This window comes from Pangasianodon hypophthalmus, chromosome 12, assembly GCF_027358585.1.
Source record: "Pangasianodon hypophthalmus isolate fPanHyp1 chromosome 12, fPanHyp1.pri, whole genome shotgun sequence".
Lineage (NCBI taxonomy): Eukaryota > Metazoa > Chordata > Actinopteri > Siluriformes > Pangasiidae > Pangasianodon > Pangasianodon hypophthalmus.
Window position 1 is genome coordinate 17,378,785 of NC_069721.1, and position 17,812 is coordinate 17,396,596.

Genomic DNA, 17,812 nt, shown 5'->3' on the forward strand with positions numbered 1-17,812 from the left:
TTTGGGAATTGCAACACCTTCCACTGCAAGACCCTACAGATAATAGTACAGACAGCTGAATGCAACTCATCCGTGCACCTCTACCTCCTGTTTAGGAAATTTTCTACACACTCTGCATTTGCAGGGCCTCCAGCATTATAAGGCTCACAACCAATTCTGCACTGCCACTTTAAATTTCATTTCAAGCTGCAGCTATGGATCTCGTCAGTGTTTCGTGTAACTTCAAAGTCTTTACTATAATGTTGTTTTGTGTATGTTCTTGTGACATCTACTTGACTTGACTACTTGAATTGATTTTTGCCAATTAAAATTGAATTTGGATCATTGAAATGGATTCAATATTATAATTTTTTAATGATCTATGCAGTTGCAATTATAAACTATGCGTTGAAAAAACTCCAATGGTGGATGAGACATTGCTCGCTATACATCAGGTACATTACAAAAGCACTGAAGAAACCACTTACACTCTACGACATAGAATTTACTCAAGAAAGAAAACATTTCTGTTGCAAACTGTCTCTGTTTTAAAGGACTTTAAAATTAATAATAATAATAAGAAGAAGAATAAGAAGAAGAAGAAGAAGAAGAAGAAATGTAATTAATTTAATCTAAATTAATTAAACCTTTTAATATTATGATACCATATCATCATCTAAATAATAATGCCGTGATATAAACCCACCCCTAGTTGCAAGCAGAGTGATGACGTCACTCAAGTATTTACTAATGGGAAGCACACTGAACTAATATCTACCCATGTTATATTAATGTTATATTATCAGCTGCAACATTGTCAGCTCTATTTACTGAATGCAATGTGAAAGTATGAAACAATTCTCAAATTACAGTGCACTCAATCGGTAATGATCTCCATTTTCAGAAAAATACATCACTAAGCAGCAGATCACCAGGTCTCTCCACTTTTCATCTGTCTCACCCTGTGAATACAAAAAAAAACAAAAAACAAGACAAAACGTTATTACTTGTGTACATACAGTATTAATTAATATAAATTAAAATTACTATGCTATACTGTCAACAAATAAATCATGTACCTACCTGATTCAAAACATCCAGAAAGTTACACAACAGTACATCCCTTGGCACGGAACAAAGACAGGAAATTTGCCATGAACGTTGTTTCCAGTTCGACAGTCTTTTTTTTTTTTTCTTGAATTCTTCTTTTATTTTAACATTTAACAATTTAGAACTTAACTTGATACATAACTTGCAATTTAAATCTATGGCTACCATATAAAATCAATTTGCATGTCCTATAATTTATTATATTATACAATTTAAAACAGTTCAGTAGATACCTGAGAGACTTCAAACAAAGCAGGCATCTGTGAACCAGATCCTCTGTGGGTGGGCTGTCCTCCACTAACTTCTGCCTTCAGTAGGAAAATATCTTCCCCATCATCTCATTTATTTTCTTCCAGTTTCCAGTCTTTTTTCTTGAACCTCTCTTTTTTTAAAAGACTGTTTAGATTCTCCTGTTGGGCGTGGAGGGAGGTAATTTACTTCAGCATTACGTGACTTTTTGACAGCTTTTGCTGCAGACCTCTTACAGATGACCAAGTTGACATCAAGCTCTGATCATCCTAGCCTTCTTAATTTTGATCTGTAGTTTCCCATCTTGTATTTTATTCTTGCTTGACACCCATAGAATCTGGAGAACAAACCTGGTTCCTTCAAGCATGGATGCTTTTGGATTAATGTCTCAGCAACACTGCAGATCTGTTCAATGGTAGGAAATGCACAAAAGTGGTAGATTTTTTCAGCCGATTTATCAAGAATATCAGACTTCCTATTTGGATTGTTCAAAATGTTCCATCTTTCTGAATGCTGCATGAGCAGACTCAAGAATCAGCTCAGTGTCAGAAGCAAACGTCAAGAATTTCAAACTGTGATGGCCACTGCTGTGATCGTCCACAGTGCATTGGAGAAGACAGTAGTACTGTGTCAGCTAATGAAGCAAAGGATGAGGAACTGGAAAAGGCATCTGATGGTGTGGAGACACTTCCTGAGTGGTCACTTCCTGTTAAAGTTACATATAAAGGCTCAGCAAGTACTACTTTTATAGTGTCTTTGTCTTTAATGTCTGCTGTTGAGGTTAAGGGACAAAATAAAATCTAAATCAGGATCCTTGTTGTGCAGGGAAAAGTTTCCCTGAATCTGATATGTCTCAATGATAATTAACTCCACATTTATCTGGGATCCCAGAAGGCAAGTTGAGCTTACGTATAGTCAGGTCCGGAAGTATCTGGACAATGACAGAGTTTTTGTGATTTTGCCTTTATACACCACCACAATGGATTTGAATGGATTTACCATTTAGGAATTACAGCCATTTTAAGCAAAGTACTTCCATCTTCAGGGGCTCAAAGGTATTTGGACAAAGTGACATAATTGTAAATATAACCATAATATTAATACTTGGATGAAAATCCTCTGCAGTCAATGACTGCCTGAAGTCTGGAGCCCATGTTCTCAAAACTCAAATTCTGAGTTTCCTCCCTGGAGATGCGGACCTGATTGTATATCGTGGTCATCCAGAATCGCACGTGGCCTTGCAGGTTACAAAATTAGAAATCCAAAGTTTGATTGAAACACTTATAGTGATCAATTACCTAGCATGGAAGGCAAATGGCAAATTTTAGGGTAAGCCTAAGCTGCCCTGCAACAGTGTAGCTTCAGAATCTGAACATGCCCAGCTGGTTCTGACGCAAAAGACCTTAAATGTTCTATGTGCTGATGAGTCTTCATAATGAATCCTAGTCTGTCTCCAAAAATCATCTGGTGGATCTGCACAAAATTAGGCAGCCCTGCAGTTAAACCGTAAGGCAAAATCAAACATCTGGAGTTACTTGTTCCACAGCAAGATGCTGTGTCTGTCAACTGTATTGGTGCATTGTTTGCAAATTTGTTCTGTATTGCTTCTTGTATGTCAATGCTCAACAAATCCAGAGGGACTTTAGACACATGAGATAGAAAGCACTGGTTTCAAATAATTAAAATCATGTAATAAGATGTTTTAAAAGAACAAGTATGCTGGACCACACATTTAAAAAAATGTGCTTACTTCAAAGCGCATTGTCCACATTGCCGCTAAGGGACTGTGCTCAGATATTATGATGACAAGATAGCAAAGGGGTTTCTGTGTGTATTGGAGGAACAATCAATTCCACAATTTTTTTCATGTACATTAGTATTAACCATGCTGGTTCACTAGTTGTTATTTTGAGGCCAATGGAAGGAATTTTAAGAGGGCTTTTCCATCAATGCTCTTCAGAGTGGCAAAACCAGGAGGCAACGAATTTGGGCTGTTAGTTTTGTCTCACCACTTGAAGTAATGTCAGATATTTCTTCTGTATGAATATATTCAAGCATTTGGCTAGTTCAAGAGGAATGATTCCTTCAAAAAAAATCATGCAACCAATCTGGTGGGTATCCAAATGTAACATGAAAATAGTTCAATTTTTCAGTCAAGACACACTGTCTTTTGACACCACAACAATAGATGAGACTTGGACTTTGCAGCACTGTTTGAATATGGACAATTTCTCCTTTGTCCTTCTTTGAAAAGCAACAGTATGTACATTTAACTGTAACTCTGAATGCTGACCAAGACAAAACCTGCAAGTGCCCAGAAAAACTTTCCCAAACCCACCAATTGAATGTGCCCCTAACTTGTCCACAAACACACACTCTGCTGTGCCTTTGATGCATTCACCAAGGGTAGAAATAAAAAAAAAATCCTTCCTGTTCCAATGGTCTAAGGTCTTTCAACAATGGTTCAAGAATGGATGCATATCCAAACCTTTTAACATCACCTGCTTTGCAGAGGATTCCCAGATAAATGGAAGTCAACTCAGATCACAGTTGTGAGGGTACACTGCCAGTGCCCATTAAACCACTGTAGTTTTATGCTTTTTATGTGCTGTGCCATGTGGATTACAGATCTCAAAGTCATCAATGTAAAATGTCAAGAAAATCTTAAATTCTCCTCCAGACTGAAACTCATTTTGCCTGAAAGTAGCATCACTGTAGGATTTGTAGTGTGGGTTACTGCTGCTTTCAGAAGTTGTAAAACCTTCAGCTGTTTTTTGCAATATATCCTTGTCATTCAACACCTGGGATAAAGAATTAAGAATGGGAATGCACTGGAAACTTTGTTTTTCCTTAGCATGAATAATACAGTCCACACAGGTTCTACAACACTGAAGTTTTCATCTCATTAGAGGAGAATATTTACCATCAGCTCTGCTTAATGGGCTACAGTCACAGAACTCCTTTGTCAAGTCTATTATTAAGCATCAACAATACAATTATGAATTTGCAAGGTCTTTTCAGCAATATCTGTAAATGTGTCCACTGATGCCACAACAGAAATTAACTGAATGTCTTTGATCAACTGATTGTTACATGAAATGTACTTTCCTATTTGAGCAGCACAGAGCCCATTTTTTTCACAGCAGGTCTGGAAAGCAAACCTGTTCCTGAACTAAAGTTACTGAAGTAATTGTAGTCTTATAAAGCGCAAAAGCGCAATAAACATTCGTTTGAAAAGCAAATAACTTAAATACACAGTCAACAGTTTCTAGATTCTTTAGATGGCATCTAAGATGGGCAAAAAGATCATTTGCTCTTGAGAACTTAGTTGAACTTAGAGCTACAATTTTGATGTGAAAATAAAAGAAAAGAGTCTCTCTTATTTGTGCATCATCTGAGGCATGTTATCTTGACAAATGTGAACAAAGAGAGCTCAGTGTCTTAAAAGAGCAAGGAGAATCTGAATAAAGGCATGGTTGACAATGATGGTGGCCCAGATAGTCATGGTGCAATTTATAATGTTTCAAGAGATCTCCTTTTTTTTTAGGAATAACAGTGTTGCAAAATTTGCAAGGCCATTTATAAGCACTAGAAAGGAACAAAGAAAAAAATGGTTGCCTCTGGAAATGCAGTGTAAAGCTCATGAACAAACTTGGCTTGACAAAGCCAGCTATATCTTCTTGAAGAATAAAAGATGTTGACATCATAAGCTGAAGAATAACAGTAATTAACACAGTTTGCTGAAGTGACATTTGTTAATACTGGAAAGCTGGTTTTGAAAATGCAAGGAGATGCAAAATGAATGTATGGTGTTTAAACAGTACCAGTTAGACAACACAAGAGCCAGTCTGAGCATGCAGTACAGTGTTAGCATGCATGCCTATTAACTAGAGTCCATGGTGTTATGATGTGAGAGCATGCAAAGCTCACAGTTCAAGTTAAATTTTGAGACTTTAGATGGCAGTAATAAGACATATGTTCCCATGGCTATGATGCTTAACCAATCCCCATTCTTCCAGAAACAGACTTTGATCTCATTCAGAGTAAAATTACCCAAATGATAGAGACAAATCAGATTAATGTATTTGTCACTCAAAGACAAAATTAGTTTACATTTATTGCATTCTTATGAAGAGATAAACAAACAAAACTTTAACCATTAAAGAAAACGTGTGCATGAATGTTTTGACATTTCTAGTGGTTTACCATGTTTACTGGCTGAAATGCAACCATTTAAAATGGATTTCAAAAGTAAACAACCATAAAACATTTGAATCCTATTAGCAAATGACCCCAAACCCACTACAATGCCTGTAGTCTGAAAAATTGTGCTGACCAGCTGGCCCCTACCTTCCCAGATCACACAGATCTTCAACGCATCACTGGAGCAGGGTGAGGTACTCTCCTGCTTTAAACGCCCCACCATCATCCCTGTCTCAAAAACATCCAGGATCACAGGGCTACATGACTACAGATCTTTCTCTTTAAGGTCTGTATTCATGAAGAACTACAGATCTGTTACTCTATATCAAGGCATTTATTATTATGTTTTATATTATAGCTAGTTGCATGTTCTAGTAATCATAAATTTACATAAGCTTCACAGTTGAATTTGTGAAACAAAGAAGGATCAAGGGTACTTATATAATGTATGATTTTGGAGCATGTGAGGTTTTTATATGCTGTATGAGTCTGGAGCACGTGAGGTCTTACAAGAAAAAGAAAAATCCTTAATGTGCTATTGTCTCAGTTAAGCGTCCATTCACCATTCGACTGGGTAGAAACGCATGTTTCCTTGTTATGACAGCGTTGGGCAATGGGTAATTTTTGATACTCGAAGTTGTGCTATGTGCGTGATCGTCGACGTGAGCAGTAAGGTGGATGAGAGGGTATAAATAGGGCGACCCAAAAAGAGCGCAGCAGAAGCGGCGAGCAACAGGTGCCTCCTAACGCATGACGCACAGAACCCCTGCAAGCAAAGCAGGAAGCTTCAGCATCTACTTCACTTAACCAGAGTTCAGTGCAGCTCAGAATACGAAACTGTGCGCGATGGAGTACCACAACGGCGTGGAGGTGAACGGCGTGACAGAGCTGCTGTACCATAACGGCTGTAACAGCGACAGCTCCGTGCAGCAGATGAAAAAGGGAGAAGCGGCGCGCGTAAAAGCGGAGGAGCGGCGCGCAGCGGCCATGCAGTCAGCCTACTCCAACATCCTGCGCGCTCTCGGAGAGGACACCGAGCGTGAAGGACTGCTCAAAACTCCTCTCCGAGCAACCAAGTCCATGCAGTTCCTCACCAAGGGCTACCACCAAACCATCTACGGTGAGGAAGCAATTCTGCACCTTATCACTCACACGTGCGATTTGTTATCCGAATTTCATACAGTTTGACACCCGCTCACCTTTACTCTAAAAAGCTTTACTCTAAAAACTGTGCGGTAAAGACCGTATATCTGTGCATGTTAAAGGTCCAAATGATGTACCACCCCAGCAACAGGGAAGGGTACAGTATAGAACTAATTTTCTGAGAATATATAGGATTCCCAGTTCCAATCTTGAGGTGCCAAATCCAGTACAGTTTGATGATCTCCTTTCCTAATGAGTTCAGTTCATCATTTAATTCCTAGGTGTGTTAGACTAATCACCAAACTGTGCTCACCCTCCAGGACTGGATCTGGGACTGACTTAAAGTCACACTATGCAACAGCAACCTACAACCAATAGGTTTTTACTGCATGCTTTTGATTTAAAAAATAAAATAATGCAGGCAAATATTTAACCATGTCTTAATTATGGCATATTAAGGGATATTAAGGCATATTAAGTGTTTTAATGTATTGCATGACATTGTAATACAGCTTGCAGTAATATACGCAAAGTCCAACTACTTAAAAAAAAAAAAAAAAAAAAAGTAGCTAATGTGGTGGGTGTTAATGTGGGTTTGGCTTGTTTCCTAAAAGGGCTTTATGGAACCCTCACTGATATACAGTAGAGATGAACCAAAGAACCATTTAAAGTTCTAGATTTACCGTATAAATAGCTGCTACAAATGGTGCATCATTCAGTTAAATTCTGGAAGCCTGTTTTGATTTATATTAGGCACCTGGTATGGAAAATCTGATGAATGGACTATCCCTTTTGTGGTTGTTTTCTGCCGTGTGTGCTCTTTAGATCTATGGAACTATGACTCACTTTTATGACCTTGCTTCCATACAACTAATGCAGAGTATTTAATTGGGCTATTATAAAGTCCTGTAAGTCAGTGAACCTGATTTTATTTAAAACATTTGTACAATTTTGGATGAGCAAGAATAAAGTAATTCCATCAATTTCATATAACCAGAGTCAGAAAAGAAAGCCCAAACTCCACCCCTCAAGTCTTGTGTAGTGTTACAACTTTGAATGTGTGAGATCACGTCAGTGGCAGTGCTTGCTAAACCTGGAGATTGGCAGGGACACTGAGTGCCTGGATTACCAACTGTATAATCTGCACACAATGACATGCAAGCATGAATAAAAAATGTCCTTCTGGCAAAATGCAGCATAGTACATAACTGCCAGTAACTAAACCAATGATCCATTTCTGTTCACAGATGTCCTTAATAATGCCATTTTCGAAGAAGATCATGACGAGATGGTTATAGTGAAAGACATTGACATGTTCTCGCTTTGTGAACATCACCTAGTACCATTCTTTGGCAAGGTAAATTTTAGCAAACCAATGCAATCTTGCTGGATATTTAGCATTTCATTTAGCTGTCCAGAGTGAGTGAGTGAGTGAGTGAGTGAGAGAGAGAGAGAGAGAGAGCAGTGCTGAGAAATCAAGGTTAACAGGTTCGTGTTATGTAGGACAGATCGCAGACAAGAACAAATTGACCAGACTGGACTGAACATTATACTAACATGTTTTCTTATACTTAGGTCCACATAGGATATTTGCCAAGTAAGAAAGTGGTTGGCCTTAGTAAACTTGCCAGGTGAGTATGCAGTGCACGCACACACATGCAGGCAAAATTTAGCATGGCAGTTTGTAAAAGCACATGGTGTCTCATTGGAGTGGCAGTCTAGAGACTGAGGGGACGCATTAGTCACAGGCCAGTGAGTTCTTCTGTTATCATAGCCCATTGACTTGAGGCTTAGACGCAAAGCCTGACAATGCATCCTATTCGATCTGAAAACAAACAGCCAAACTCACTTCTGGCACTGAGGAAATCCCATCAGCCTCAACTCGTCCCTCCACCAGCCTGTGGGAACCCATGCTATTCTCACTACATTTAGCAAGAAGCCCTTCAGTGCTGACTCTGCATTAGTAATGTGGAGCCAGACTACATCACAAATCAACTGCAGACCTGGAGCTATCGTTCTTCAGTCCTGAGTCTGCACCAAAGGGTTAAAACAAATCCCAGTGATAATCGCTGATACAGCTGTATACAGAAAGAGAGAAGTTAATGATTGACAGAGCATTTCCAGATGTATATAAGATCACTGCAGGACTTGAGTCCAGAGGCTAAATGAGGCTAGACCTGTTTTAAAATAGGATATTGATTAAAAGATTAATGATTACTGCAGGCTAGTAATCAGGCTGCAGGCTGGCACACACAATCCAACTGCAGACTAGAAAAAAAACCTTTATGTCATCCAAAGCCAAGACCATAATTGTTTAAATAAGTGATTTTAGGCAAAAACAGACTAAATTAGGATGTCAGTTATGATATATTTAACTTCCTGTCTTGTCACCCTGCAGGATTGTAGAAATCTACAGCCGCAGACTGCAAGGTAATCACAGCCAGTGAAGTATGTTTCATGAATAAATCTCAATACAGATAACATGCTTTCTACACTTAATATGTTACTTCCTCCAAATTGTCTTCCATTGTAGTACAAGAGCGTCTGACCAAGCAAATTGCCATGGCCATCTCTGAAGCTCTGCAGCCAGCAGGAGTAGCAGTAGTCATTGAAGCAGCGTGAGTTCCCTTAGTTTAATCAGTCACACAAATATATACAATGCCTTGCACAAGTAACTCCCTTGGATTTATCCACATTTTGTAATGTTACAATCTGGAATTGAAATACACTACTTTGGGATTTTTATCATTTGATTTACACTATATGTCTAACATTTGAAGGTCCAAAACCTTTGTGGCACAAAGGTTAATTAAACAAAAAAGCAGATGTATATTAGTTGTTGGTTGTCCTTTTACCCAGGGCAATACGTCATAGGACCAGGTTTGACTGCAATTAGAAATGCAAATCCTCTAGGATATGTCTGTCTCAGCTTTGCAGATCTACATGCTGATATTTTTGCCCATTCTTCTTGGCAAAATTGTTCAAGTTCTGTCATGCCCTGAAAGGAGACCATTGGTGAAAAGCAATTCTCAAGTCTTACTACAGATTCTCAATCGGATCGAGGTCTGGGATTTGAATGGGACCATTCAAACACCTTCAGTTTCTTAGTTTTGAACCATTCCAGTGTAGCTTTGGCAGTATGCTTAAGATCAACCTCTGCCCCAGTTTCAAGTGTCTTGCAGACTGGAACAGGTTCTAGTATTGCTCTGTATTTGACTCCATCTTACCTCAATTCAGACCAGTTTTGCAGTGTCTGCTGAAGAAAAGCATCCCCACAGCATGATGGTATCACCACCATGCTCCAATGTGGGGATGGTGTTCTCAGGGTGAGGAGGAGTGTCAGGTTTCTACCAAAGAAAGCACTTTGTTTCAAGGCCAATAATTTGGATTTTGGTCTCATCAGAGCAGAGAATCTTTTTTCCACATGTGGATCTCTCTAGTTACCCTTGACCTTTTGGTTGCATCTCTGACTAATGCCTTCCTTACGTGGTCACTGACATTTGGTGGACGGCTTCTTCTAGACAGTCACGGTTGTGCCATATTCTTTACATTTTGAATAATAGCTTTCATGGGGAGGGGGCTTAGTGGTTAGCACGCTTGCCTCAGGTTTGATTCCTGCCTCCAGCCTGTGTGCATGGAGCTCGCACATTCCCCTTGTGCTTCAGGGGCTTCCTCTGGGTACTCTGGTTTCCTCCCCCTGTCCAAAGACATGTGTTATAGGCTGATTGGCATCCCTAAAGTGTGAGTGTAGTGTGCGATTGTGCCCTGCGATGAGACCCCGTCCAGGGTGTCTCCCGCTTTGTGCCCCCAGTCCCCGGGATAGGCTCCAGGCTCTGCCGCAACCCTGTGTAGGATAAGCGGTACAGAGAATGGATAGATGGATTTAATGGCATTAAAATTTCGGGGTTGGCCTTTAATTTGAGTCAAGGACCATGACCTCAGTGCATTCTGGGGGTGGGGCTTATTTCATTCTCACACTGCCAGAATGCATCTTTGTGCTAACCTATGTATTTAATTGCTAGCCTACGTGTTTATCAATTCTACACTAGTGACAGAACGGCGAAAATCAATCCTTGTAAATGTATATAGTAGTATAGTTTAGTATAGTCTCCATATTGATCTATTTTAACTACAATGCGGTGGCACATTAATTGATTTAATTCTAACTATTTTGTTTGAAAAAAAAAAAAAAACTTGATTAATGTGACTGGTGACAGTTGCTGTCTGATTTAAACATTTAAAGCAATGCAGGCTTATACTGTAAAAAGAAAGCCTACTTTGTGTTTATTTAAAATAATAAAGTAAAAAAATAATTTGTCCTAAACTGTCCTAACCTGGCTGAATAATTGAGACAGGTTTTCCATTTTCATGTAGCCTTATCACAATATTGAGCTGCATATTGTATGTATGTGACTATTTCTCAGCATTACACCCCTATTAACTCTACTTACACATCATTAGTATACAGTCATACCTTCTCCCTTCTAAACTGAACTTATTTCATGTTTCATTGCAGTCACATGTGCATGGTCATGCGTGGAGTGCAGAAGATGAACAGCCGTACCGTGACCAGTACCATGCTGGGAGTATTCAGAGAGGATCCGAAGACTCGTGACGAGTTTCTGGCCCTGACCAAGAGCCTTCATTAAAGTCTCCTCTCAACATCAAACACCAGCAAAGCGGTTTCACATCTAACTGAGCTATAACATTCACTTCTTTTGGCACCCACACAAATGTGCTTGCGGTAAAGGCAACACATTACAGTTTGCTGAATAATCAATACATTTTTCGCTAGTGTCATTTGGAGTATACAGTATTTTTACAGCTGAACTTCAGGATGAACTTCTCTGGTTAACGTTCATGCACATGCCACTCCGGCCATCTAATAGACAACATGCTTTTACCCCCTCATACATCAACTCAATCATAAATACTCCATCACAGAGGCGATTATTTTATTATTAATTACTAATATTAATTTTATTTACATAACCTTATGTATTTTGCAACATATTGCTATATACAACTAATTCTAATTTTAGGTGCTTGAAAAACTGATGAGTGATCTATTTTTATTTAGTAGTATTTTAACAAATTGATTGTACTGATATTTTTTAATATCTAAATGTCAAGCATGTCTAATTATTCAACGTTTGCTATCGTTACTATTATGGTACCATCTGGTCAGGATTTTCATGCAATCAGAGATATTTGAGTGTGTGACTGATATTTACTGGATCTGTAAATGTACACAGGTCCACATTCACTGTTTTTTTTTTATTTTTTTTTTTAACTAGAACAAGTGGGTCTGGTCAGTTGACATGATTTCTTGTAAATTATAATTGTTAAAAAAAAAAAAAAAAAAAAAAAAAAAAAAAAAACACCTTGTGAACACAGTTAATTGCATTGTTAACTTCTGAACATCTGAGGTTTTTTTTTTTTTTTTTTGGTAAGCCCATGATTAATTGCTTTATCTTCAGAAACTGCTTTATCCTGGTCAGGATTGTGGTGGATCAGGTGTCTATCCCGGGAACACTGGGCATGACACGCATAAGCACACACACACGCACACACACGCACGCACGCATGCATGCATATGCGCACAAAGACACATCTCTTTGCAACTAGGGGCAATTTAGTGTAGCAAGTCCACCTAGCAGCATATTTTGGAGGTGGGAGGAAACTAGAGAACCCAGAGGAACAGGGGAGAACATGTGAAACTCCACAGACAGTAACCCGGCACTGTGAAACAGCAATGCTTTGAACAGAGATATTTAAAATATATGACCTGTCAAACACACCTGGACTGAATGAAACACTCCAATCTTCCAATTTTAAAGAGGCCATTAGCACAGAGATTTACGTATTTCCCTTTGGTTGAGCTTGCTTTCTTAATAGTAGGATAATTAAAGGGGAAAATACTTAATAATTTGCTCAGTAGTGTCATGACACTGTAAGCTGTCAGTAGTATGACTAAAACTAAGATCAGCTCACATTTTAAGAGCCATTAATTTACAAATGCATCAGTGAATATCTAACTTTCTATTACAATTTATTCAGAAAAACCTATGTAATATACTCTCAAAACAATAAAATGAGTTATTATAAATAGCTTGCTTTTCATCTTTTACCTTCACATGTCAAAAACAATTTATATCTACATGGATTACTTCACCATTTTATTATGGCAAAATCCAAACATATTTACAGCCATAAAATTCTGAGAAGCAGAAAAGAACATGTTCTTACAGAAGAGATGGCAATAATAATAACGATATTCATGACCACGATTATTGGGTGAACAGTACATTAAACAGTCTATTAAACAGTCTATAATAAAACACAAACTTACAAAATTCATATAATCACACAAATGGGAAAAAGAAAACTGCCTCTAGGAAAAGATGACATTTAAATGTCAACACTGGAACCTCAGGTTGAATGTCAGTGAAAACCTGGTAATAAAACAGCCTGCACTGGCTGCTGTGCGATATGTGTTTCAAAAAATGTACATATTGAATGATTTGCAATTAAATCTACATATAAATGGTGAAAATGTAATATAGTCTGTTCAGAAAAAAAAGTAAAACAAGTACTTAGAGCTTTTCATTTGGGAAAGGCATCTAATTTTATCCAAACAGTGCAAGTTGCTATATTGCTTTAAAGTAATCTATTGAGGAAAAAAACATCAACAATGTATATTCAGCTTCGGTACAGTTATATAAAACTGACTATCGTACTGAATAATAACACAAAACCACCACAAACTGATAGGCCACTAAATCAACTATCTGAATATATAGAGGCATTTTTCTACACAACCCTCTCTCACCTCTAAAAAGATTAGAAATGTCTGACTGTGCCAATCACACTGAGGTCTGTTTGTAGTTTTTGGTGTCCAGGACCTTCTTGCCACACATAGCACAGATTCCTGGCCAAACAGAAAACAGGAGAAAACTATTCAGGGTGTAAAAATATTACAAACCTACTATTAAAGCAGCTTATGTTATCAGTTATGTCAAGTACCACTGAAAGAATTCCTTTATTGTATTTTTTTTTAAAAAACGTACCTTTCTTGTAAGCACATCCCTGACAGTAGTGTGACCCAGACTGGTGGACGGAGCTTTTGCATATTCTGCATGTGGCAAAACCTGACTTCCCATAGGGATCGAACCTAATATAGACACAGGAGTGTGAATGTTGTGTGCATTACAATAATATATGCAATGGGACAGCATTTGCAAAATGACATTCATTTCAGAATACCCATACCTGGCCTTTTTTGATGTCAGCATTTTATTTTCATTGAGTTTCCGTCCGCCACTCTCTGTAAAACATGTTACACACATTATGGCATTTTGAAGACATGAGCCTTGATTTTGTCTTTTGCTAGTAATCTGATGGGATGTGGTCAAAACATGCACCTTTAGACTCAAAATGAGTCTTGGTGCCTAGATATTCGTAGTGTTGACACAATGAACACAGATAATATCCAACAACAGACAAAGCTCACAACCTGTTGTATTTCTTGCACCATCTTTCCAGGTATCAGGAGTGATAACTCGCCCAAGTTTCTTCTCACCTAGAGGAACATTCAAACACACAATTACTAGACAGAACATGAGAAGATAACTTTTTAAGACACAAAAGTACAACAAGGTGGATAAACAACACCTTAAGGCTCTAAATAGTGTGTTTACAACAGCCATATTCTCATTTCTCACAATAGCGTATGATAAAGAAATTCAAAAATTTTACCCTAAACAATATAAACTATACATAGCGCATACATACAATACTGGCATCAGAAAGCACAGGCCACAATTTAAAAATAGTACTATTAGTATCCATCTGAATGACTAAGTCAGTTTCATCACATTTATAAGAGTTCATAACCACTTAACAGCTGGACAAGCAATACTGTGTCATTACAACTAGACACTAACTTGCCCGAGTTGCCACTTTATTAAGTACCTATAACCCATCTCTGGATACAATTACTGACTGCAGTCCACTGATTGATACTGACAGTTTTTCACCCCACCATAATTCTGCTGTTGAAGAGATAGCATCTGAGTCATTGGCCATTCTCAGAGTGAGGACAGGATCATCAATATCACTGCTGGATTGAGAAGAAAAAAAAAAATTGCCAGCCAGCAGAAGTCCTGTTTTCATCAGAAACTGACACATATAAAGTGCCAGAGGATGACTGACACAAAGTAAGCACAGTGACCATGGCTAGTAAGTAAATAATAAGCCATCATCCTGAAGTTGATTATTTTCCAATCAGCATGTCCCAAAGTGTTTTATTCCTCTTATAGCACAGCAATTTGCCAAGGCAATGACACTTCATACTTTCTGTCAGTTTATAGTTACATCTAATATGGTGGAATATCTGTGAAATTCCTGTTAACATTTATATTGAGCTATAAATGGTCATTCTTTCACTCCTTCTTTCTTTAAGTTAATAAGAAAAATGCAGCTTGTCATGTTACTGAAAACTGCATAGAATTCCATCCTGAAAACTTTCCTCTGTTTTCCTGTTACAAAGTGCTGACACTGGAGACTCCTTCCAAAAATGCTACATAAATACCTCCATATAGAAAAAGCCATGATATCCACAATTACACATGTTTTTTAATCCTTTGAGTGTCTGCCATACAGGTATCTGTGTAAGATGTTACTATAGAAATGATAACAAATTAGAACAAGAGTATTAATATGAGCCTAACAGTTTACTGTCAGAGCTACTGTTACAGAGAATTAATCAACATCTTCTGACCAATCAGAATTGAGCATTCAGCAGTTCCGAGGTATCACAGGCTATAATCTGTTCACCTACAAGGTAAATGTCTCTCAATGGCCGATAGTTGTAAACAGCGTCTATCCCACACTCATGCAGAACCACACACACTCGAATGACACCAACACATCAGTGTCAGAAAGAATGCTCCCTCATCCAAATGATACATGACCAAAAGTATGTGGACACCTGACCATCAGAACCACATGTCCTTGCTGAACATCCCATTCCAAAACCATGGCCATTAAATAAAAAAAATGTATTGACCACCTGCATTTTTGCTGCTCATTAGTATGTTATGTTTACATTCACAATATTTTTTATTATTATACTGTAATATCTCTTTGTACCTTATTCCACACTGTGTACTGGTTGGCACTGCACTGTCCTTCACTGTGCCTATTGTCCTTTTAAGTAATTGTTGTACCATCTTGCGATGTTGCGCATGTTTGCACACGTGCACTTTATACAGTCCTGTGTATGTCTTTGAGGTCTTATTTCATTCTGTGTAGTCTCATGTAGCTCTGGGTTGTTTATGCAGCACCACGGGCCTGGAGGAACGTTGTTACATTTCACTGTGTACTGAACCAGCTGTACAGTATGGTACACTATGACTTTACTGAAATGACAATAAAGCCACTTGAACTTGAACTAATATGGAGTTTGTCCTCCCTTTCCTGTTATAATAAGCTCCACTCTTCTGGGAAAGTTTTCCACTAGATTTTGGAGTGTGGCTGTGGGAATTTGGTGCTCATTCGGCCACTACAGCATTAGTGAGGTCGGGTACTGATGTCGGGTGAGGAGGTCTGGGATGCAGTCTGCATTTAACTTCATCCCAAAGATGTTCAGTGAGGTTGAGGTCAGGGCTCTGTGGAGGACACTCGAGCTCTTCTACACTTTGGCAAACCATGTCTTCATGAACCTCTGCTTTGTGCACAGGAGCACTGTCACGCTGGAACAGGTTTGGACTCCTTACTTCCAGTGAAGGGAAACTATAATCTTACAACATACAAAGACATTCTTTACAATTATGTGCTTCCATCTTTGTGGCAACAGTTTTGAGAGCATGTAGGCGTGATGGTCAGGTGTCCACATACTTTTGGTCGTGTATATGGTGTATGTGAACAGTATAACTGCAGGGCGGCACAACATGGGCTGTACGTGCAGTTACAGGTTAGGTGTTACATTTGATAAAGTGGACAGCTTACTTAGCTAAACAGCTGTAATGCTAGCTAGCTAGCTAGCTACATTAACTGAAGTGTAATGTTATCTTAAAGAGAGTCATATCAGTTTTGGGAAAGTGTAACAGTCCTCATGACACTAGGCATAAGAAAAACTTTGAGTTAAAAAAAAAAAAACAAAGCTTGTTTAGCTGATGACAGGAGCAAGACGACAGCAAAGCTAACCTAAAAATAAACTAAGCCAAGCTTAGCCACATTTCCTTTATTCCACATTGTAATTATGTGACCTAAGAGTGAATAAACCGTCTAACTAAACCACCTGCTGTGTAGCTGTGTAGGAACAGTGTTTATCTAATCAGATATCACACCAACCCTAACTAGCCTGCTAGCTACAGCTAAACTAACACTCCCAGAAACAACGCTTATTAACACATGCTACTAAAAAACACACAGTTTACACTGTTGTATTCAATACGAAAAATATATATACTTACATTTCTCACAAACCATTGTGTACAGCTGTAAAATAAAGTCGAGGCCAAAAAAATCGTGAAAACACAAACTGTGGACTGAAGCTGAAAACTACACAACGCACTCCCAACATTTAAAATAAAAGTCCTAGCTAAGCACAAACACCAACATGTCACATTTAACAGAATTCATTATTTATTTCTTAAAAACAAAACAAAAATAAATAAATAAATAAATAAATAAATAAATAAATAAACGCAGATTTAACCAGATTACAAATTAAAATATATATGATTTCAAATGTTGGTTTGCATCAATCAGATACAGGGTTATATTTAATAAACACTGCTTTGTACAGGATAGATTAATGATTTCCTTTTTAAATATACTTTACTGAGAATATTTCAAAATATATTACTGTCAGTAACACATACAAGCATCAAAATACAGATTCAGTATTTACAAATACATATACAACAGTATGATGTAACATGAACTGAACTTCAGATATATTTACAGACTGATTAATAGTAAAAAAAAAAAAAAAGCTGCCAAAAAGAAGCTGAAGTTTAATGTTAAAATATCAAATTGTAACAAAAAGCCAGACTTAACAAACATTAACAAGCACTGGCTGAACAAAGTTAACATCGCTTTTTTTAGATCTGAGTAATTA

At 37.9% G+C, this 17,812-nt stretch overlaps 2 protein-coding genes across 2 annotated transcripts; one reads left to right on the forward strand and one right to left on the reverse strand.

Moving 5' to 3' along the window:
• The first annotated feature begins 6,245 nt into the window (after window positions 1-6,245).
• Window positions 6,246-12,793, forward strand: gch2 (GTP cyclohydrolase 2). Its single transcript, XM_026915604.3, has 6 exons — window positions 6,246-6,661; window positions 7,932-8,041; window positions 8,260-8,315; window positions 9,083-9,114; window positions 9,218-9,302; window positions 11,201-12,793. The coding sequence occupies exons 1-6, from the start codon at window positions 6,388-6,390 to the stop codon at window positions 11,331-11,333; spliced, it is 690 nt and encodes a 229-aa protein (XP_026771405.1). The 5' UTR covers window positions 6,246-6,387; the 3' UTR covers window positions 11,334-12,793.
• A 57-nt stretch (window positions 12,794-12,850) lies between these two features.
• Window positions 12,851-17,302, reverse strand: cript (cysteine-rich PDZ-binding protein). Its single transcript, XM_026914720.3, has 5 exons — window positions 17,163-17,302; window positions 14,201-14,266; window positions 13,957-14,011; window positions 13,755-13,858; window positions 12,851-13,615 (listed from the first exon to the last, which is right to left on the reverse strand). The coding sequence occupies exons 1-5, from the start codon at window positions 17,176-17,178 to the stop codon at window positions 13,551-13,553; spliced, it is 306 nt and encodes a 101-aa protein (XP_026770521.1). The 5' UTR covers window positions 17,179-17,302; the 3' UTR covers window positions 12,851-13,550.
• Window positions 17,303-17,812: the final 510 nt, after the last annotated feature.

Bases quoted from the DNA above. Each gene is read 5' to 3' on its own strand.
- gch2 (XM_026915604.3), top strand. From the start codon at position 6,388: ATGGAGTACCACAACGGCGTGGAGGTGAACGGCGTGACAGAGCTGCTG. The intron at 8,042-8,259 runs GTAAATTTTAGC...TCTTATACTTAG, and splicing joins TAGTACCATTCTTTGGCAAG to GTCCACATAGGATATTTGCC. The intron at 8,316-9,082 runs GTGAGTATGCAG...GTCACCCTGCAG, and splicing joins GGCCTTAGTAAACTTGCCAG to GATTGTAGAAATCTACAGCC.
- cript (XM_026914720.3), bottom strand. The intron at 13,859-13,956 runs GTATGGGTATTC...TGTCTATATTAG, and splicing joins CTGACATCAAAAAAGGCCAG to GTTCGATCCCTATGGGAAGT. The intron at 13,616-13,754 runs GTACGTTTTTTA...CTGTTTGGCCAG, and splicing joins GGGATGTGCTTACAAGAAAG to GAATCTGTGCTATGTGTGGC.